At 40.6% G+C, this 22,968-nt stretch overlaps 1 protein-coding gene across 5 annotated transcripts in view; it reads left to right on the forward strand.

The window, feature by feature from the left end:
* BBS4 (Bardet-Biedl syndrome 4) overlaps positions 1 to 22,968 on the forward strand; it is a 52,412-nt gene that overhangs the window by 22,902 nt on the left and 6,542 nt on the right. For 2 of the 5 annotated variants that reach the window (XM_004088306.2, XM_030814714.1), the window contains 10 exons: positions 452 to 531; positions 3,021 to 3,084; positions 6,092 to 6,203; positions 7,567 to 7,639; positions 13,594 to 13,652; positions 15,641 to 15,768; positions 19,015 to 19,069; positions 20,671 to 20,739; positions 22,362 to 22,514; positions 22,612 to 22,783. In XM_004088306.2, coding sequence (XP_004088354.1) covers positions 15,698 to 15,768; positions 19,015 to 19,069; positions 20,671 to 20,739; positions 22,362 to 22,514; positions 22,612 to 22,783 — 520 coding nt within the window. In that variant the 5' untranslated portion in view covers positions 452 to 531; positions 3,021 to 3,084; positions 6,092 to 6,203; ... (1 more) ...; positions 13,594 to 13,652; positions 15,641 to 15,697. The remainder of the gene's footprint in view (positions 1 to 451; positions 532 to 3,020; positions 3,085 to 6,091; positions 6,204 to 7,566; positions 7,640 to 13,593; positions 13,653 to 15,640; positions 15,769 to 19,014; positions 19,070 to 20,670; positions 20,740 to 22,361; positions 22,515 to 22,611; positions 22,784 to 22,968) is intronic. The other 3 variants (XM_003267182.2, XM_030814713.1, XM_030814712.1) reach the window with 2 other exon arrangements.

Here is a 22,968-nt window from a genome sequence, read left to right on the forward strand (position 1 = left end):
TTATTTCTCAGCCAGCCGACACTTGTGGAAAATAGAAAGAACCTGTGTTGAAATATTGGGGGCAGCTTCCCCGTATATTTCCTTAGTGACATTCCTGCAATCTCCTTTAGAAAGTCTTTCTATTCACCTTCTATAACCAGGGAAGGAGAGATTGAGAAGAAGAGACAAAGGATGATTTTATGTTTTTCAGTCCCAGTCATTATTTGATGAGAAACTGATATTACAACCTTCGAAAACTCAAGATATGTATTCAACATGTAGTAGTAGAACAAGTATCTTAGTTTAATAGTCTATATATTTTTGATGCACTATAATATATTCTTGTAGTCAGTAGGATCAAAATTTTAATGTGATATTGCAGTATGTTTATGGTTAGTTTAGACATGAGGATAGTGCTAAAGGAGAAAATCTGATGACTGTGTTGTTTGTTTTGTCAAAATATGCTACCTAGCTCCAGAGTTTCCTATTTTGGAGAAGCAGAACTGGTTGATTCATCTTCATTATATCCAGAAAGATTATGAAGCCTGCAAGGTAAGAGATTGCCATGATAATAAAAATGAGAAGGCAGGATGTTGGGTAGGCAACTAACAGTGCCTGCTGAACAGCATGTGGCAGTTTATATCTCAGTGATAAAATATGAATTCCTTTTTCCCCGTACTTCACACACTGGTTATCTTTTGCTATGGTAGTGATGTTTAACATACAACCTCAAAATGTCAGTGGCCCCCAACAAACAGATATTTATTAATTGCTCATGGGCTTTCAGATCAGCTGTGGGTTGGCTGGGTTTGACTGCAGGCTGTGGGTCAGGTTCAGGTGTGTTCCATGTGTCTTCTCATGTCAAGAGCAAACAACTCTCTGGGATATGTTGGTCTTCTGGTGGAGGCAGATGTTCAGCTCAGCACATTAAGTTTTTTATCTTTGGATAGATGAAAAATGGTATTTTGTCGAGTTCTTTTTTTTTTTTTTTTTTTTTTTTTGAGATGGAGTCTCACTCTGTCACCTAGGCTGGAGTGCAATGGCACGATCTTGGCTCATTGCAGCCTCTGCCTCCCAGGTTCAAGCAATTCTTCTGCCTCAGCCTCTTGAGTAGCTGGGACTACAGATGAGCGTCACCACGCCCAGCTAATTTTTTGTATTTTTAGTGGAGATGGGGTTTCACCATATTAGCCATGCTGGTGTTGAACTCCTGACCTCGTGGTCTGCCCGCCTTGGCCTCCCAAAGTGCTGGGATTACAGGTGTGAGCCACCGTGCCCAGCCCTGAGTTTTATTTTTTAATTTCCCTCTTATTGCAAGGTTGATCATCATGTGTATATTTAAAAACCATTTGTATTTCCCTTTCTCTGTATCTTTGGTAACATACCATATATGTTACAAACTTGCAGGCAGACAGTGGTAGTACTAACATGCAGAACATATCCTTGGTATCATCTTTTTTGGCATCCAGAGCTTTGTGACCCATCTAAGGTTTTTAATTTATACCTGTGGCATTTATACCTATGGCAATGCACAGAACTAATTCATACTGGTATGACAAAGATTCATGCCAGTTTTTTTTTTTTTTTTTTGAGATAGAGTTTTGCTCTTATTGCCCAGGCTAAGAGTGCAGTGGCAAACTCTCAGCTCACTGCAACCTCTGCCTTCTGATTTCAAGTGATTCTCCTGCCTTAGCCTTCCAAGTCGCTGGGATTACAGGCGCCTGCCACCATGCCCAGCTAATTTTTTTTTTTTTTTTTTTTTTGTATTTTTAGTAGAGATGGAGTTTCACCATGTTGGTCAGGCTGGTCTCGAACTGCTGACCTCGTGATCCACCCGCCTTGGCCTCCCAGAGTGCTGGGATTATAGGCATGAGCCACCGCACCTGGCCCATACCAGTGTTTTTTTGATACCACTGATCTGAAAGCAGATACCAGTATGAATCTTTTTCTTTTCTTTTTTTTTGAGACAGAGTTTTGCTCTTGTCGCCAAGGGTGGAGTGCAATGGCGTGACCTTGGCTCACCACAACCTCCGCCTCCTAGGTTCAAGCGATTTTCCTGCCTCAGCCTCCTGAGTAGCTGGGATTACAGGCATGTGCCACCACACCTGGCTAATTTTTTGTGTTTTTAGTAGAGATGGGGTTTTTCCGTGTTGGTCAGGCTGGTCTCAAACTCCTGACCTCAGATGATCCGCCTACCTCGGCCACCCAAAGTGTTGGCATTACATGCGTGAGCCACCACGCCCGGCCACCAGTATGAATCTTGAAAGGTTCTCTTTCTTTTTCATCTGTGATAATACTTGGAAATCTTTTCATACTTTTCTTAGCTTGCCTAGTTAGATTTTAGACAGGGGTTGGCAAACTTTTTCTGTAATGGGCCAACAATATTTTAGGGTTTGTAGGCCACATACAGTCACTACATCATATTTGTTATCTTATTTTTTATAACCCTTTAGAAATATAAAAACCACTGTTAGCTTGAGAGCTGTACAGAAATATACAGGGCCTGTAAGCCCTGTAGTTTGCAAATCCCTGTTCTAGAATAAGTAATCATAACAAGGGAGTTGAAATTTTAAGAAACTGAATGAACTAGTACTTTACTAGGCATTATTAATACTCTAGGTTTTTTTACATATGATTCTTATCCAGGTCTACTTTTTCATTACTATTTTATTTATTTATTTTTTAGATGGAGTCTTGCTCTGTTGCCCAGGCTGGAGTGCAGTGGCGTGATCTTGGCTCACTGCAACCTCCGCCTCCCGGGTTCAAGCAATTCTCCTGCCTCAGCCTCCTGAGTAGCTGGGATTACAGGCACGTGCCACTACTGCCCGGCTAATTTTTGTATTTTTAGTAGAGATGGGGTTTCACCATATTGGTTAGGCTGATCTTGAACTCCTGACCTCATAATCTGCCTGCCTTGGTCTCCCAAAGTGTTGGGATTACAGGCATGAGCCACCACACCTGGCCTGTCCATGTCTACCTTTTCTTAAAGACACCTGGAGAAACTTAACCACTGCTCAGAAGCATTTTTCTTCCTCTTTCAGGCTGTTATCAAAGAACAGCTTCAGGAGACTCAGGGATTGTGTGAATATGCTATCTATGTCCAAGGTAAGACACACACTTCTTGTCTTCTTGCTAGAGAAATACACTTTTCCTAGGTTCTTGAAAAAGACCAGGCAATTGAAGAAACAAGTTCAAGTACAGTCATGCACCGCCTAACAACGGAGATATGTTCTAAGAAATGTATTGTTAGGCAATTTTGTCATTGTGTGAACATTACATAGAGTGTACTTACACAAACATAGATGGATGATATAGTGTACTATACACATAGGCTATATGATACAGTCTATTGCTCCCAGGCTACAAACCTATATGAGCAGGTGTTATACTGAATACTGTAGGCAGTTGTAAAACAGCGGTAAGTGTATCTACACATAGAAAATGTACTGTAAAAATATGGTATAAAAGATAAAAAATAGTATACCTGTATAGAGTACTTACCATGGATGGACTGGAAGTTGCTCTGGGTGAGTTAGTGGTGAATGAATGTGAAGGTCTAGAACATTACTGTATACTAATGTAGACTTTATAAACACTGTACACTTAGCCTACACTAAATTTATTTAAAAATATTTTTTCTACAATGATAAATTAACTTTAGCTTACTGTAACTTTTTACTTTATAAACTTTAAAACTTTTTGGCTCTTTTGGGGTAATACTTAAAACACACAACAACATTGTACATTTGTACAAAAATAGTTTATTTATGTCCTTATTCTATAAGCTTTTTTCTTTTTCTTTTTTTTTTTTGTAGAGAGACAGAGTCTCACTATGTTGCCCAGGCTGGTCTTGAACTCCTGGGCTCAAGCACTCCTCCTGCTTCAGCCTCTCAAAGTGCTGGGATTATAGGCATGAACCACAACACTCGGCTCTTTATGCTATTCTTAAAACTTTTTATTTTTTTACTTTTAAACTTTTTTGTTAAAAACTAAGACACACTACTACAGTGGTAGTACTAACATGCAGAATGTATCCTTGTTGTCTTTTTTGGCATTCAGAGCTTTGTGACCCATCTAAGGTCTTTGACACACACACACACACACACACACACACACACACACACACACACACACGCACTGGTCTAGGCCTACACAGAGTCAAGATTATAAATATCACTGTCTTCCACCTCCTTATGGAAGGTCTTCAGTGGCAGTAACATACATGGAGCTGTCATCTCCTATAACAATAGGAATACCTTCTTGAATACCTCCTGAAGGATCTGCCTGAGGTGGTTATACTTTTTTTAGTAAGTGGAAGGAGTACACGCTAAAATAAAGATTAAAATATATAGCGTAGTAAATACATAAACCAGTAATGTAGTCATTTATTATCATTATCAAGTATTAAGTTCTATATATACGTAATTGTATATGCTGTACTTTTATGTGACTGGCAGCACAGTAGGTTTGTTTATACCAGCATCACTACAGATAGGTGAGTAATGCATTGCACTGTTTTGATTGCTATGACGTCACTGGGCAATAGGAATTTTTCCTCTTCATTATAATCTTAAGGGATCATCGTCACTTATACATCTGTCGACCAAAATGTCGTTGCAGGTGCATGAGTGTAAATGTTCTAGAAAGGTTTTATTCAGTATTAATCTTTTTATGGAATCTGAATATAATTACTGTGTTGGATTTGACTTCAGAAATGACTAGTAATGTTAAAAAATTGCTATGATTACCCATTTTTTAGTTTCTGGCTAGTTTTTTTTGGAATGGATGCTTAGGATTCCTGCCTAATACAGTGATTTCAGGGCCAGAAGATGCTTTTGGAAGGATTCCTTGTAATCAAGCTAAAAGAGATGAAGAAGAGCTTGAGGATTTCTGTAAGGTGAATCAGGATGGGGGAAGAAGCCTAGAAATAAGATAAAGCAGAGCATAAATTCAGCTCATTAGAAACCAAAGATAAGGACCACTCACTTTTTTTTTTTTTTTTTTAGACAGAGTCTTGCTCTGTTGCCCAGCTGGAGTGCAGTGGCACGATCTCAGCTCACTGCAACCTCCGCCTCCCAGGTTCAAGCAATCCTCCTGCCTCAGCCTCCCGAGTAGCTGGGATTACAGGCACATGCCACCACGTCCGGCTAGTTTTTGTATTTTTAGTAGAGACGAGGTTTCGCTATGTTGGCCAGGCTGGTCTCGATTTCCTGACCTCAGGTGATCCACCTGCCTCGGCCACCCAAAGTACTGGGATTACAGGCATGAACCACTGTACCTGGCCCACTGACTTAAATTTTCCTCTTTAGTGGCATATTTTCCTCTTTAGTTTTTTAAAAATTTCCTTTTAGTTTTTTTAAAATTTCCTCTTCAGTGGCAATTTTCCTCTTTAGTTTTTCCAGGAACTTTCTTTTTGACTCCTGGGTATAAATGAATGGTTTTGTTTACCATTCATTGCATTTGTAGTCTTCAGACTAACATATAATTTTCTGACATAGTTGTTAAGATATTGACAAATTTAGGACATCATGGCAAAAAATGCTCTTATTCCCAGCATCACAAGTATCAGACTTTCAGTGCCTGATAAATTCTTCTGAAAACATAGGCCTAGGAAAAACCTCTGGTTCTAATTGGTTGTTGTACTGACAACCGAAGTCTTAAATGTTATTGTATTCTTTGCCAAAATCTCCGTGTTGAATTTGAGGTATTGATTCCATTTGCCCCATTTGCGGGTTTGCTCTGAAAACTATCAGTTAGAAGTCAATTATGATAAATGAAGCATCTGATGGGGAAGCCCCAAAATGTTCTTAATGTGAAGAGTTTGTGTGATAATTTGCAAAGGAACTGATTATCTATGTGATGGATCCTGGGAGTAGAGAGAGAAGTAGGTAGGTTTGAGCTACCTTACTAAAAGAGAGTTGAGCTTGTCAGCAGTTTTGGTTGTTGTTTCAGCCTGTCCAAAGTCATATCTGATTGTATTAAGGATACAGTTGTCCAAAGGATTTACTTGATGTGGTTTCCCAGTTTTCTCTTCTCCAATTTTTCTGACCCCAGGCTCCATTCTTCCCAGAACATGGTTTTACTTTTTTTTGTATTTTCTGTTTCTTGGCAGCATTGATATCTCGCCTGGAAGGAAATATCCAAGAATCCCTAGAACTCTTCCAGACATGTGCAGTTCTTAGCCCTCAGAGTGCAGATAACCTCAAGCAGGTGGCCAGATCTTTGTGAGTATTGGCAATCTGGAGGCCCTAGGGCACTCACAGAGAACATTGTAAAATGCATTCTTAGGTACAGCCTGCTGCTGGCAGCCGCATCAGCATGATACACAAGTGGGGAATGGTTTAATAGGTATAATGGGATTCACTCTGAAGAGCATGGATTAAGTTTGAAATTTGAGATAACTAGTGTTAAGGAACTAAGCCTTTTAAACACTGTGCATTCTAGTTTGATGGGGGACCGATATTGTTTATCATGTAAATAGAGACACCTTGTACCCTAAGTCTTCTAAACTTATTGGCAGTCCTTGGAATTTTTCTCATCTTCTCTTCTAACACTTAATATTTGTCACACAGTAAGTTTTTAGTAAGGACAGAGAGTTCCTGACTTCTGATGGCTCAACTTACATAATTTGTCAACTTTACAATGATGTAAAATTGTTTTGTATTCAGTAGAAACTGTACTTCAGGTGTCTATACAGCCATTCTGTTTTTCATTTTCATAGTATTCAGTAAATTACGTGAGATATTCAGTATTTTATTATAAAATTGGCATTATGTTAGATGATTTTGCCCAACTGTCAGCAAATGTATTTAAGAAAGTGGAGATAGGAACTCCATGGAACAGAGTAAGTGTTCTGAGCATGCTTAAGATAGGCTAGGCTATCTATGATGTCTGGTAGAGTAGATGTATTACTTGCATTTTTGAATTACAGTATTTTCAATTTACAATGGGTTTACTGGGATGTAACCCCATCATAAGTTGAGGAGCATCTCTATTTGTTGAGTGAATGTCCTAAAGGTTCCTAGATGGAAAGAATCTCAAGTCTTTATAAACTACTAGGTACTCCCTTTTCAGTCCTTTGTTCCATGGAGTTCCTCTCTCCCCTTTCTTAGCCACATTGCCATTCATACCTGTGTTGTTTTTGCATAGAGTTTGGTTTTCCCTGTTTCTCTCTAAACTCAGGATCCAGTATCACGGAAAGAGACTTAGTCTTGGAAGGAAAGGACATGTCCCTAATGGGTGTTGATAAATGATGATAGTTACTGCTTAACATGGTATATCATTAGGCTTATTTCTTTTTTGGTCTGCATTTATAGTACATTGTAGAAGGAAAATTCCACAAGACTCTCACTAAAATTGGTATAGAATGAGACCAAGGCCTTGGAACAGCTGCCAGTGCAATCCCTACTAAGAGAGCTTCTGCTGTTGGTGTATAGCAGCTTCACTGACCAAACCAGCACAACCAGCTCATGGAGAAAAGGCTTCTAGAATTCTCTGCTGGATGAAATATGAGTAAAATGTGGGACTAGTAGGGTTAGTCTTCTAAGAATTTTGAGGTAATAATTATGGAAAATATATCTTTTACAGATTTCTTTTGGGAAAACATAAAGCTGCCATTGAAGTATATAATGAAGCAGCTAAACTCAACCAGAAAGATTGGGTAAGTAGAGAACTTTCAGTTCTTTCTTATTAGTAAACATGCTAATGGTTCCATTTATCATATGGCTGTCTTATTTCTGAATTCTTGCATTCCAAAAATGTCTTGATTTTATCATCATACTTAATTCATGATTTGTCTAAGTATAGAATCAAAAACCATGTTTCCTCATAACTTTGCAGGCATTGCTGCATGATTTTCTAGCAGTTTGCTGACGAGCGGTCTCTTACCAGTCTGATTCTTGTTGATGACCCCTAGAAGCTGTGGGTATTTTTTTCATCATTGGAATTCCACAATATCAGCAATAGGCATCTAGTTGTGTTTCATATCTTTTTCCCATCCCCATCTGTGTGACATTCAGTTGACTCTTTCATTCTGAAGACCCTTGCCTTTCTCTGGGTCAGGGCCTTTGAGTAGTTCTTTATTTTTCCCCTCCCCTTTTCTTTGTATCAATTGAGGATTGTGTGTAAACGCAACAGAAATTTTGACTAAACATTGGCTTTACAAATTAGGGTTTTGTTTTTTTTTTAATTCTCATGAAACAAGACGTCCAGGTAAGTAGTTGCTGGCATTGATTTGGCGGTCCTAGGATGTCAAGGCTGAGAGTTTTTCCTCATGGTGACAAGAAGACTGCTGCATCTAACATCACATCTGCATTCCAGAGAGGGAGAAAGAAACAACAAGGAGAAAAGGACAGAGACTATATTGGGAAAGCACAACTTTCCCAGAAGTCCCCCACAGACTTCCACTTATGTCATATCAGCTCCCCTTCTGTAAGGAAGGCTGGTTAAATGTAGTTTTTAATCTGGTCACATTGCCACTCTAAACAAAATTAGGGTTCTTTTAGTAAGGAAAAAGAGAAGAGTAGGTAGCAGGTAGGCAAGCAGGTAACTAGCAGCATCTGCCACACCGTTTTCCATTCTCTATGAGACATGTTCTCTAACTATTCTCTACTCTTAACTTGCCTCTCATTTTCTACCTCCATGTCCTTTTTTCGGGGGGCGGGGACAGAGGCTCACTCTGTCACCCAGGCTGGAGTGCAGTGGCGTGATCTTGGCCCACTGCAACCTCTTTCTCCCAGATTCAAGCGATTCTCCTGCTTCAGCCTCCCGAGTAGCTGGGATTACAGGTGCCTGGCTAATTTTTGTATTTTTGGTAGAGACAGGGTTTCACCATGTTGGCTAGGCTAATCTCCAACTCCTGACCTCAGGTGATTCACCCACCTAGGCCTCCCAAAGTGCTGGGATTATAGGTGTGAGCCACCACGCCTGACCCTCCTTGTCCTTTTATTATATGTTCAGGACATGTATTCAGTCTTATCTTCCATATCATCATTTTTGTTTTTAGCTGTTTGTATTCTGTTATATACCCTATCCATCCAATATTTTTTATTTCATTTCCTTTTATTGTATTTTTAATTTCCAGAAATCTTGTCTTTTCTTCAATGTCTCTGATTCTTGAAGTTCTTTTCTGCTTCTCAGAATTATCTTTTTCTTCCTCTCTGCATTTTGGTTCTTCTATTTTATGCTGTTGGTATTTTTCAAGTATTTGATGATTCTCGGAGAGACATTGATATCTGTGAGTGAAGGACTAGATTTATTAGTACAGAGAATTAGCTTGGATTTCCTTTGCAGTTCTTATGGGGCACTATTATTTTTGAAGTGTGTTCAATTTGTCAGTCGCTTTTCTTCTGTATGTCGGAAGATTTGAGTTGAGTCTTTATGCCATGGTGTATGTTATAGCTAACAGCCAGAGTGAAGCTACAGATGAAGAAAAATTCATGTACTTTTCATTCAGTTGGTTTTTCAAAAAATGAGTATGTCTGCTATATGCCAAGCACTGGTCTATGCCTTGGAGATGCAAAGATGGACTGTTAGATTATAAGATACTCAACTAGAATAGGAAATGAATGAAGAGGAGCAAGTTTGGGAAGAGGGTGATGGTAAGAAATCAGGGTTAAATCCTGTCTTTCAGAGGATTTTGGATATAATAAGTTTTAGGTTCTGAGGGGATATCTAAATTGAGATGTGTCCAGTATGGTTGGATATAGAAATCTGAAACTCAAGTGTTTTGGAGTAGAGATGTACATTCTGGAGTCAACAACATAAAGGTGGTAATTGAAACCATTAGATTGGTTGACGTTACCCTGCAGTGAGCTGAGGATGGAACCCTGGAAAAAAAGAGTTTTTTACTTTTTTTTTGTTTGAGACAGCACAGGAAAAGTTACTGCTTTAATGCAGGGAGGAAGCCCTGCACTCTGTATGGGGGCCAGGACCATGGGGGTGGCCAGCGCCACAAATGGTCACCATACAGGCCAGGGAGGAGCCAGGGCCCACCAAGAATCCCTGGAACATCCCTGGATGCTAGCAGTTTTTTACTTTCTAAACTTTTTTTTTTTTTTTTTTTTTTTTTTTTTTTTTTTAGGAGACAAGGTTGCCTAGGCTGGAGTACAGTGGGGTGATCGTAGCTTACTGTAACCTCCAACTCCTGGGCTCAAGTGATCCTCCTGCCTCTGCCTCTTGAGTAGCTGGGGCTACAGGTACGTGCCACCGTGCCTGACTAAATTTATTTTGTGGAAATGAGGTCTCATTATGTTGCCCAGGCTGGTCTCAAGCTCCTGTCCTCAAGTTCCTGTCCTCAAGTGATCCTCCTGCTTTAGCTTCCCAGAGTGCTGGGATTACAGGTGTCAGCCAGCAAAAAGCAATTTTGAAGGACTGAGCAGAAGAAGAGAACCCATAGAGGGAGATAGGGAAGAGGTATTAACAGGAGAGCTCAGGGTCACAGGGGGAATGGAATGTATTTCTTAATCTATCCAGTTGGTTGAAAGAGCTCATTTGGTATTACTGACTCACTTGGGATAACCATCCCATTGTTACTAGTAGATATGGTAATTCACAAAACAACTATTCTTTTTTTTTTTTTTTTTGAGACAGAGTCTCATTCTGTCACCTAGGCTAGAGTACAGTGGCTCAATCTTGGCTCATTGCAACCTCTGCCTCCCGGGTTCAAGCTATTCTCCTCCCTCAGCCTTCTGAGTAGCTGGGATTTACAGGCACCCGCCACCATGCCCACCTAATTTTTGTATTTTTAGTAGAGATGGGGTTTCACCATGTTGGTCAGGCTGGTCTTGAACTTCTGTTGTTGTGATCCGCCCACCTTGGCCTCCCAAAGTGCTGAGATTACAGGTATGAGCCACCACCGCTTTTTATTTTAACTCTTAAATTTTTCCTTAAAATTTTCCCCTTCATGGCATTTTTATTTTCTTTTTAGAATATTTTAATGATTTTTAATTTTACTTTTATTAACAGCCCTTCTCTACCCTACATATTTCATAAGTACCTGTAGAAAACGTTATAGTAGCTGGAGCATGGTGGCTCATACCTGTAATACCAGCACTGTAGGATGCTGAGTGGGGAGGATCACTTGAGCCCAGGAGTCTGAGACCAGCCTGGGCAATATAGAGACCCAGTCTCTAGAAAAAATAATAATAATAAAAAAATTAAAATTAGTGGTCGTGTGCACCTGTAGTCCTAGCTATTCTAGAGGCTGAGGTAGGAGGATCACGTTAGCCCGGGAGGTTGAGGCTGCAGTGATGCAGTGAACTGTGATTGTGTCACTGCACTTCAGCATGGAAAGCAGAGCAAGACCCTGTCTCAAAACAAAACAAAACAAAACAAAACACCTTGTAGCCCTACTTTCTTGGACTCATCAGGGTATTCCACAGTCTTGCTGCAACAGGGGAATGGTAATTCCTCCTGCCATTATCTTATTTGACTTTTGGAACAGCTCTGTTAAGTAGGGAGAATTTCCCTCATTGACAAGTGAGGAAGCTAAGGCTTTGGAAGATGGAATATCTTGCTGAAGGGTAGGAAGTTGCTACAGTGAGGTAGTTGCTGAGCCAGAACTGGAATTCAGATCTGTGATCTAAGGTGATCTAAGATTCCTCATCTTAAGACTGTGATCTTTTCCACTGTACCAACTGCCTTTGCAGGATGTCTGCTGGATTCCCTTACCTCCTGAAAGATAGGATTTAAGTCTGATTTGTTCTGTTGCCCTTTCCAGATTTCTTTTGCAGTTAGTTTGTTAAAGGTATATTGCTGTCTTCTCAACTATCTATGTCAAAGATTTTAAAAGGTCAGAGGTTAGCCTTCAGGACATCTATTTACTTACCTTGACAATTCCTACTGCAGAGCAGGACATTTAAAGGACAAGAAAGGCTTTATTTCTGCCTTGTCTCTCTCCATGCATGCATTCTTATAGCATGACAAAGTTGGAAGTATACAAGTTTTGGAAGCAGGCCTGAATTCAAATCCCAATGTTCTGTAATATGGACATGATTTGTGATTGAATAAAAAAAAATTTTAAATGTGAGGCATTTGTGAGATAATTGGAAATTTTAACATAATTGAATATCTAATATCAAGCAGTCACTACTTTTTTTCAAGTATGGTGATGTGGGTAGGTTTTAAAAAAGGCCTTATCTTTTAGAAATACATACGGAAACATTTGTGGTTAAAACGTTGGGCTGTTATTTGCTTACAAAAGTTGTGGGAGTAGATGGGGTGTGGATTGGATGGTTGTTGGGACAGGATGATGAGTAGCTGTCTGCACTTACGTATGATTGAAATTCTCTGTAGGATATAGAACAAAAAAAGAAAAAAAAATCCCAGTACTCTCTGTCTTAAGTTAGGTTATCTACTCAACCTCTCTGAGCTTCAATTTCCTTATCTGTAAATTTGGAAAGATTATAACTATGTTGCAGGTTTGCTGAAAATTAAAGTAACATATATGAAAACATCTGGCATAAAGCCTGATGTTAGGTGCTCAACCAATGGTTGCTGTTTTGTTGTTTTTACTATTTTAGGAGACCTGGAAAACATTAAATCAGTTGTTATCTCTGAGCCTGGGGGTCCATGTTTCCTCAGACAGGGACACATCTCCACTACTAATAGGGTAGTTCTTACTATGTTTCCCAAGAGCATTTTCCTTACCCTTGCTTTCTCCTTCTCCAAAGCTACCTTAAATAAAGGGAGGTTTATTATAAAGGAATTTGAGAGTCCATTAAACAGTATCAAGAGATGCAGGTTGGTCTTTTAGTGAAGCAGAAATGGAATGCTTCAGCATCCAAGGTAGCTACTCTGCCTTTTCTGCTTCATCTTTTCTTTCTATAGATCAGAGGTTGGCAAACTCTTTGTAAAGGGCCAGTTAATAAATATTTTAATTTGTGTAGCTTCATACAGACTCTGTTGCAACGACTTAACTCTGCAGTTCTAATGCAAAAGAGCCATACAAAAACAATAGTTGTGTCTGTGTTCCAATGAATCTGTACTTATAAAAAAGGGCAGGGAATGGATTTGGCCCATGGACCATAGTTTCCCCATGTCAGCTCTAGACTTCTGCAGATGGCTCCAATTACATGTATTCCATCATAGCAGACTCCAGGTGGCGCTGTCAGTCCTCAAGTCCACATCACCTAGTAAATTTAGTACTTGTAACTAACTAGCTCTCTTCCAATTCCAGATTCCTAGGGAAAGGACTTCAACTGAGTCAGGTGTCACTATCCAACTGTGTTGCCTTAAGGGCGGAAATGTGTGGCTAGCAGCCCACTCAGCAGGGGCTGTGGGTAGTCTCTCCTGAGAAGAAGGAGCAAAGGGTATGGGTGATGGGCAACTCTTAGAGAAAAAAGGGATGGGCTGGGTATGTGCCCCAGGGTTCCCCATAGATCCAGGAAGATAACCTGTTTATTCTGCTTTTATTTCTTATAATCTGTATTTTTTTATGTTGAGGAACTTATTTTTAATTAAATATACTTGAGTATGAACTCTAATAAAAAGCTGACTAATGCATGGTTTAAAGTTTAAACTTTGCCGAGCAATAACAATCTCTAGATGTCTGTTGTTTCACTCTAATACTTACTGTGGAATTACACCTGAGTTGTTTTCCTTTTTTTTTATGAGCCTAGGAGATCAGCCATAACCTAGGAGTTTGCTACATATACCTGAAGCAGTTCAACAAGGTAATTTATAGAAGTGGTAATAGATTTCACTGAGGGTGCACTTGTTGCAGAAGTTGTTAACATTGCTTATTTTGTATTATCCCTAGTGCTTGCAGAGGCTTTTGGAACTGAAAATTGAAAGTACCTTTATACATTTTTTTCTGTTTTAATTCTCACTTGTCATTATTCATCTGTTGTTTTCTGCTTTTAATAAGAACATGGAAAGTTCTAGAAATATGAGGGAATGGCAGTTTTTCTCCTTTCTTCTTTTTCTCTACCTCCAGTTAAATTTCCCAGTTCAGAAACAGATGCTTAATAAAACATAAATATCAAAAAGTGGACCCTTAAGTCTTAAAGGTGTAATCATGACCATGTGAGCTATCTCCATGCCCTGACAGCAACTTAGTTTTTAGGGTCATTGAAAATAAATTTTAAATTTTAAGTGGATCTGATTTGAGTTTTCAGTTTTAATTTTGTAGTTATTTTCCATGATGAGAATTTATATTTCACTGTGATTAAGCTATAGGCTCCTATATCAGAGAAGGCAAGTTGAGCTTACCTCAAATTTGATACTCAGGTAAGAAAAAGTATATATCATAATTGAGGAGTAGACAAAATTACTGAGAGCTCTAAAACTTAGTGATGAGAGCGTTGGGTAGTTTCCTTCATAGAGCTCACAGTTAGTGATTGTAAAGTTTTATTCTCCTTTCTCCAGTGCCACCAGGACTGAGAATCTGAATTGGTTAGTACCCATTTGACAATGTTTAGTTTGTGTCAATTTGCAGACTGGTGTAACTAGTATCCCACACTGGTGTGAAAAAAAATATGCACATTAGCAGTTGGGGTGTAAAAGTAACTTTTCTCCTGAGATAATATATGTACATAAAATACATTTAGTGGGCTCCTTAGGTTTTGTAGATGGATCTATAGTTTTATATACTTGGTTAGGAGATTTTTCTCTTCAGAGACAATTTCAAACAGGCACATTTCTATTCACAGGATTATCCTGAGTCAGGGGAGAAGAAGGATTAGTCCTTGGTTGGATCTGTGCTGAGAAGAAATATATTTAGATTTTACTGTACAGCTAAAAGGCTAGGCAAATACAATACCTGGCATTTATATAAATACTTGTTGGATCAGTGAATGACTAAACAAAGCCCTTTTGTTTACTAGGAGAAGGTAAGCTCCTCCAGAGCAAGGAGTTGGTTTTATTAACTCAAATATATTTAGCATCTAGAACAGCAAGCAGTTGAGTGAATAAATGAGAACAATCTATTTATTCATTTATCATCACATTGGTGGGGAAATCTGGGCCCACCATAGGGAAGGTTGTGCACTTGGTCAGTGTTACACCTGGGATTTAGTTTAGTTTAGTATTCTACACTGTACTATGATGGCCCTTTTGACTTATGAAGTATGAGTCATTGGTGTGAATATCAGGCAGAAAACATTCAGAAAGATAAATCGTCTTGTATAAATTCTTCCAAGTGGCTCCAGAAGCAGATATCCCATGTTGCCAGCTGTCTTTTCAACAAGGACAGTTTTATTTATTTATTTATTTATTTTTATTTTTATTTTTTTTAAAGTACAAACAAAAAGATGTATATCAAACATATTAGGAAGGTTGCACATGGGAAGACGGGGAATAGAAATAGGGGGTGGGAATTAAAGAAAATAAATGAGAGAGGGACTTTGTATGGATCAATGATAATAACTCAATCCTCTATTTGACAAAGAAGAAGAAGGAGAAGGAAGAGGAAGAAAAAGAAAGTGGGATAAAGGATCAGAAAGGGAGGAGAATAGAAAAAATTAGAGTATGACTCCAGGTTAGACCTGTTTTCAACAAGGACAGTTTTGGTATGTTTTGGTCTTTGGGTTTTGGGGGCTGTTTGCTGAAATGTGATGTTCCTATGTCAATACAGCAGAAAGTGTCTTTACATTAGCCATATAAAGGTATAGTTCGTTCAGTGGTAGTGATTTGGTTTTCTTTACTTTGTCAAATTTGTCAGGCACAAGACCAGTTGCACAATGCCCTGAATCTTAATAGGCACGATCTGACTTACATAATGCTGGGGAAGATCCACTTGCTGGAGGGAGACTTGGACAAGGCCATTGAAATCTACAAGAAAGCAGTGGAGTAAGTGTATCTGTTTCCTTTAAAACAATGAGAAACTAAAAAAAAAATTGAGTGGATATGTGAACTCCCAAGCCTAAAAGAGTGAATATGTTTGATTAATTACTTACTGTATGAGTTAAAGGTTAAGCTGAAGTTTTAAGAGCTCCCAATGGCTTCAATAAGGTAGACTGTGTTTCTTTCTTACCTATAAGAATGGCTGCTGCTTTAGGTTAGCTGGGCAGCTCTATTCTACAAGGTCAGTCAGGGATCCAGGTTTCTTCCTTATTAACTCACCATTCCTTAGGTTGTTGTCTTTACCTGCATGGTTGATGCTGAATGTAACATCCACATCCAGGCTGTGGTGGAAGGAGATGGTTTGGGAAGCTAAGCATGGAATAAGCATCTGGCAATATATACATATATATATATATATAGAGAGAGAGAGAGAGAGAGAGAGACATGATCTTACTCCATCACTCAGGCTGGAGTGCAGTGGAGAACACAGCTCACTGCAGCCTCAACCTCTTGGGCTCAAGCGATCTTCCTACCTCAGCCTCCCAAGTAGTTGGGACTACAGGCATGTGCCACCATGCCCAGCTAATTTTAAAAACACTGTTTTTGTGTTGACAGGGTCTTGCTATGTTGCCCAGGCTGGTCTTAAACTTCTGGGCTCAAGCGATCCGCCTACCTCAGCCTTCCAAAGTGCTGGGATTACAGGTGTGAGCCACTGCGCGTGGCCTTGGTAATAAGTTTTAAATGACCTAGAAATTGCACACATCGTTCCTGTTTACATTCCATGGTTCAAAACTACATGATAGTTACAAGGGAAGTGGGCAGACATGCACTCAAGAAGAAGGAAATAACAGATTTAAAAGTTGGCTGACAGTCTGCCATTTTGGTATCATATGTTAATAACAGATCTTCTGTTTTCAGAGATATTAGGGACAGAAATCTCCTGATTCAGTTAAAAAAAAGAAAATAAACATTTGGCCTTATTAGCATGAGACCAGTATCTGTTTTCCCCCTTCCGCCTTTTCCCTTCCCCTTTCCCCCTTTTCCCTTCCCCTTTTCCCTTCCCCTTCTCCCTTTTCCCTTCCCCTTCCCCCTTACCCCTTCCCCCTTCCCCTTCCCCTTTTCCCTTCCCCTTCTCCCTTTTCCCTTCCCCTTCCTTCCCTTTCCCCTTCCCCCTCCCCCTTCCCTTTTCCCTTCCCCTTCCCCCTTCCCTTTTCCCTTCCCCTTCCCCTTCCCTTTTCCCTTCCCCTTCCCCCTTCCCTTTTCCCTTCCCCTTCCTTTTCCCTTTTCCCTTCCCCTTCCTTTTCCCTTTTCCCTTCCCCCTTTCCCCATCCCCCTTCCCCTCCCTCCCTCCTTTCCTCCCTTCCTTTTTCTCTTTCCTTCCTTTCCCTCCCTCCCATTCCTCTCTCTCTCTTTCTTTCTTTTCTTTCTTTCCTTTCTTTCATTTATTTCAACAGTCTCGCTCTGTCATCCAGGCTTGAGTGCAATGGCGCAATCTCGGCTCACTGCAACCTCTGCCTCCTGGGTTTAAGAGATTCTCATGCCTCAGCCTCCTGAGTAGCAGGGACTGCACGAGCACGCCACCACGCCTGGCTAATTTTTGTATTTTTTAGCAGAGACAGGGTTTCACCATGTTGGTCAGGCTGGTCTCGAACTCCTGGCCTCAAATGATCTGCCTGCCTTGTTCTCCCATAGTGCTGGGATTACAGGCACGAACCACTGTGCCCGGCCTTGTGTTGTTTCTTTTAAATGGGATAGCTGTAGCAAAATGCTTTGTCTCATTTGGTCACTTAATAGAATGTCTGGTCTGTGGTTCAAGGCTTATTATTCCTAATAATTAGATTCTGAACTAAACTTAGATTTCTATTAATTTGTTAATCATCTTTGTCTTCTACCATGGTAGTACATTTTCTGGTTATGTCAGTCACAGCACTGCTTTCTGAATTTTCTTCGACCATATTTTGTGTCTAAAACAGAAAAATCACTTGGTTTGTTAAGCTACAGAAGAGATGTTTGTCATCAAGAGGCTGTATATATGGGCAAGTAGTAAGGAGCCATGTCACATGTTAAGTGCCTCTGTGGTGCTAGGTAGTAGCCCTGATCCCTGACCCCTGCCTTCTAGAGGTTAGCTCTTTGAGAATAGCATACATAAATCCCAAGCGGAACGTTCTTCCAGTAACCGATCAAGGACTTTGGTCACTAAATTTCCCAAGGGAGAAATGTGGACAGCTGAAATCTGAAGCCTTACTGAGAAGATAGAGCCCATTGTTCATGACCTACAGCTATGAAGAGAGTAGTCATGTTGTAGTGGGGAAGCCGATATTGCTAGAATTACAGAAGTTACCTGGCTTTGGGGAGGGAAGTGATCAAAATGGATGTTTATTATGGCAGAAAGTGAAAGGCAGATTCCCAGTTGAATTGAGAAAGCTCTGTTTGGTCAGTTCAGGCCTCCCCTGGCTGGGGCTTTGCATCTTCTGGTTCAGGTCTTCCTATAGGTAACCAGTGCCCTATATCATTCCTTAGAAGCAGAAGACATTGTTCATAGCCCTTTGGTGTTTTACTGTTGAAACTGTCTGATGGTCCTATAATCAGATCATCTCAACTCAGTGTTGCCTTGGTTTTGTGACAAAGACAAATATTAGTGAGGGATTGAGCAGGCAATCCCTGATGTGAGTATTTTACTTATATCAGTGTTTACTCCCAAAGGTCAGTAGCACCTTCTTTCCTAGGATTGGTATGTATCTTCCTTCTTTTGTTTAGTTTGGCTACTTGGTATAGCTCTTTGTTTAAGTGGAGAGAACAGCATTAGGGGCCTTGGGATCCTAAATTACATAGAAAATTATGCTGCCTGGCATTGTGAGCACAATGAGAATAGAAAAAAAATCCCACAAGATAGGACTGGTGAAACTGTATGTGTTCTAGACTGACTTGGTTTATAAAGCATTGTTCTTTAATTTTATCAGTGTGACCAAGACAGTGATGCAAAACATTCTATAGGTTCTTTCTTAGGACTTTTACCCTAAGAAAGGAATCTGAATTCTAAGCCCCATTTTTCTTGCTGAGCAGTTCTCCTTATCACCAGGGTTGAGATGACCTACTTTTGATGGCAGTTCCCAAATTGCCTTCAGGTATTTCCACGGGGAGGAAGAGGCTCAGTGGGGTCTGTCAAGTATTGCATGAGGGCATATTACCGTGCATGTGTCTCCGTGTTTCTCATCTACATCTTGTTTCCCTCTGAGCATCTCTATGTTGCAGGTTCTCACCAGAAAATACACAGCTTCTTACAACTTTAGGATTACTCTACTTACAGGTAATGAAAACTCTATACTCATTCATGCACTGATGTTAGAAATGGTTTTGGGTTTGTGTGTATGGTGGTTTTCCTGCATTGATATTTATTTTACTAAAGGTCATATAAAATTCATGAACTACACTCTCTCTATTTGATACTCTTTGCTACATTTAAATTGGAAGCAATTCTATTTTAGCCTAGTGCACTTACAATTCTTATCCAGGCTGGGTGTGGTCTCATGCCTGTAATCCCAGCACATTGGGAGGCTGAGGCTGGTGGATCACTTGAGCTCAGGAGTTGGAGACCAGCCTGGGCAACATAGTGAGACCCTGTCTCTACAAAAAATACAAAAATTAGCCAGGCATAGTGGCATGCGTCTGTAGTCCCAGCTACTTGGGAGGCTGCGATGGGAAGATTGCTTGAACTCGGAAGGCAGAGGTTGCAGTGAGCTGAGATTGAGTCACTGCACTCCGTCCTGGGTGACAGAGCCAGATCCTGTCTCAGAAAAAAAAAAAAAAAATCTTATGCTATCCAGGAAAGAGCATATATGAGAAATAACTCTGGTCTTGGAGGCTGTTATTTTGTTGTGAGGAGAGAAACAGATACAAGTGAGCACTTAGGGCTTTGGGGAAAAGCCATTTCTTTTGATCTTTCTTCCCAGCCAGAGTCTTATTGGAAAGAGAGAAGGCAAAGTATACTTTTATCTAGAATAAGAAGTTTTCTGTCCCCTCCACATGCCTGAATGTGAATGGGATTCTTTTAGCTCCATTGATTCTCTGGCTGAGGACCCAGGGCCCAGGTATCCAAGGGGCTTTTCCCCCTTCCCCAATATACACATTTGCCAAGTTCCTTGTTCAGCTGATTCTGCCTCCAGCCCTGCCTCTATGGTGGCCTTTATGTCTATTTCATTTTTCTTTAAAAGGAATTAGGAGCTTAACCCTGGGTCTTCCTGGGCTTTGACTTTGAAGGTTGGCTCTACGGGAGATGAGGATACCGAGCTCACTTCCTGCCAAGAGGCATTAATGTGGAACAGTACTAGTGTGGCAGAGATGGTTCTTATCAAATAGATACTTTGACCTTATCAGGGGACAAATTAACAAAAATAGAAGGACAACCATGACTGTGGGGATTTTCGGTTTTCTTTCGTTATTATCTGGTAACTGTAGCTGCTTTTTTTTGTTTTGTTTTATTTTGTTTTTTGGTCAAGAGAACTCAAAAAAGCCAGAGCGTTTCTGTTCTGGGTGAAGTTGGCCAGATTTTTTTTCTTTTTGAGACAGAGTTTCACTCTTTTTGCCTAGGCTGGAGTGCAATGGCATGATCTCGGCTCACCGCAACCTCTGCCCCCTGGGTTCAAGCGATTCTCTTGCCTCAGCCTCCCGAGTAGCTGGTATTACAGGCATGTGCCACCATGCCCGGGTAATTTTGTATTTTTAGTAGAGATAGGGTTCCTCCATGTTGGTCAGGCTGGTCTCGAACTCCTGACCTCAGGTGATCCACCCACCTTAGCCTCCCAAAGTGCTGGGATTATAGGTGTCAGCCACCATGCCCGGTCTGGCCAGACTCTTTTTAACTGCCATCTCCTTGCTGATGTAAATTGTCTTGTTTGCTTTTTTTCCAAGCTCGGCATTTACCAGAAGGCATTTGAACATCTTGGCAATGCACTGACTTATGACCCTACCAACTACAAGGTATTACAGGCTGTGAAGGCTCTGGCCTTCATATAGATGGTCCCACTGCTCCTAGAGGTGATCTGACCCTGGAAAGCAAAGGAATAGCTTCTTAAATTTGGATACCTGAGAAATAGAAAAAATATAAATAAAAGGTGGCTCTTCTTATTTGAAAATATTGTCAAGTATGCTCTACTTACCTTCTAAAGGTGCATATTTGTTATAATAGATGTGTAACCCCTGCAGAAAGCAGATCATAGTGCTAGTAAAGTTTATGTGTTACTTAGGAAATTAGCAATGCCTCCACAACTATTGTCAAAAATAAATCTGCTGGGCATGGTGGCTTATTCCTGTAATGCCAGCACTTCGGAATGCTGAGGCAGGAGGATCACTTGAGGCCAGGAGTTCAAGACCAGGCTGGGCAACATAGTGAGACTCCCATTTCTACAAAAAAAATTATCCAGGCGTGGTGGCACACACCTGTAGTCCTAGCTACTCGGAAGGTGGAAGAGGGAAGATCACTTGAGCCCAGGAGTTTCAGGCTACAGTGGGCTATGATGGCACCATTGTACTCCAGCCTGGGTGACAGAGTGAGACCCTGTCTCTAAAAAGAAACAATAATTATGTTGAAATGACTTCTAGAGTCCTAATGATTTGATATTACAACTTTTGTCTAGATGTGACTTTGGGAATGAGAAGGAATAGCATCAAATGGATGAATATCATTGAGGAGATGCAGCAAGACAAGCTGTTTATTAAAGGATACAAACTAAATTCTGATTTAGGAAGTAACATTAGCCTGTCAGCTCCCACCTTGATACCTTTCCTTAGAGAAATGAAAGGGCTGGGCTAATGAAGCCTAAAGCTGACTCACCCTCTGTTCTATGGTAGAAAGAAATTTACCTGGCCGGGCGCGGTGGCTCAAGCCTGTAATCCCAGCACTTTGGGAGGCCGAGGCGGGCGGATCACGAGGTCAGGAGATCGAGACCATCCTGGCTAACACGGTGAAACCTCGTCTCTACTAAAAATACAAAAAATTAGCCGGGCGTGTTGGCGGGCGCCTGTAGTCCCAGCTACTCGGGAGGCTGAGGCAGGAGAATGGCGTGAACCCCGGGAGGCGGAGCTTGCAGTGAGCCGAGATTGTGCCACTGCACTCCAGCCTGGGGGACAGAGCAAGACTCCATCTCAAAAAAAAAAAAAAAAAAAAAAAAAAAAAAAAAAAGAAAGAAATTTACCTTAAGTAGCCACGTACAGGTGTATTTCAGGTATCTAGAACACTTGGTGTACCAAATAGGGGCTGCAGAGAACAGATTGAAGGAAGTTTTTACTTAAAGGGCTCTGGTATTCATTCTGAAATACTGACTTTCCTGGCTAGAAGTAGGAAACAGATGGGTAAAGCAAATAACATTTTATCTTTTTTTTTTTTTTTTTTTTTGTGCTGTGCCAGAGAGCCACAGCGTAGGGTGCAAGGACATTCCTCAGAAAAATTTGTCCCAGTAGCTTGGATATATTTATGTCCCTGGAAGAAATTTTTCAGTGCCATCTATGCTGATGGGCCTGCTGAGTATAGACTCAGGAAGGCTGCCTCACTGCTACAGCCTTTTGGGAATGACTGAATGACTTTCTGTGTGCCATGTTTTCAGGCCATCTTGGCAGCAGGCAGCATAATGCAGACCCATGGGGACTTTGATGTTGCCCTCACCAAATACAGAGTTGTGGCTTGTGCTGTTCCAGAAAGTCCTCCACTGTGGAATAACATTGGAATGTGTTTCTTTGGCAAGAAGAAATATGTGGCAGTGAGTGTCCCCTCGTGTTCTTTGTTTGCATTCCTACATGAGGTTATTGGGTCTGTTTAGCTTGCCTCTCTCATTGAGTGCCCCTTCTCTCTCATAGGCCATCAGCTGCCTGAAACGAGCCAACTACTTGGCACCCTTCGATTGGAAGATTCTGTATAATTTGGGCCTTGTCCATTTGACCATGCAGCAGTATGCATCAGCTTTTCATTTTCTCAGTGCGGCCATCAACTTCCAGCCAAAGATGGGGGAGCTCTACATGCTCTTGGCAGGTAAGAAACATTTATATGGAAAACTCTGTCTGCCATCTGTAATGAGGGAAAAATGGATTAGAATCATAGAAGATCAGTGGTTGTCTCATAGGAGCCATTCCCTTAGAGATCCTATAGGAATCTGGACTACTGTCCTGGAGCTTGAAGAAGTAGAAAAAGATGACAAAGGAACTTGGTTGTTTCTA

This window comes from Nomascus leucogenys, chromosome 6 (assembly GCF_006542625.1).
Source record: "Nomascus leucogenys isolate Asia chromosome 6, Asia_NLE_v1, whole genome shotgun sequence".
NCBI classification, from domain to species: domain Eukaryota; kingdom Metazoa; phylum Chordata; class Mammalia; order Primates; family Hylobatidae; genus Nomascus; species Nomascus leucogenys.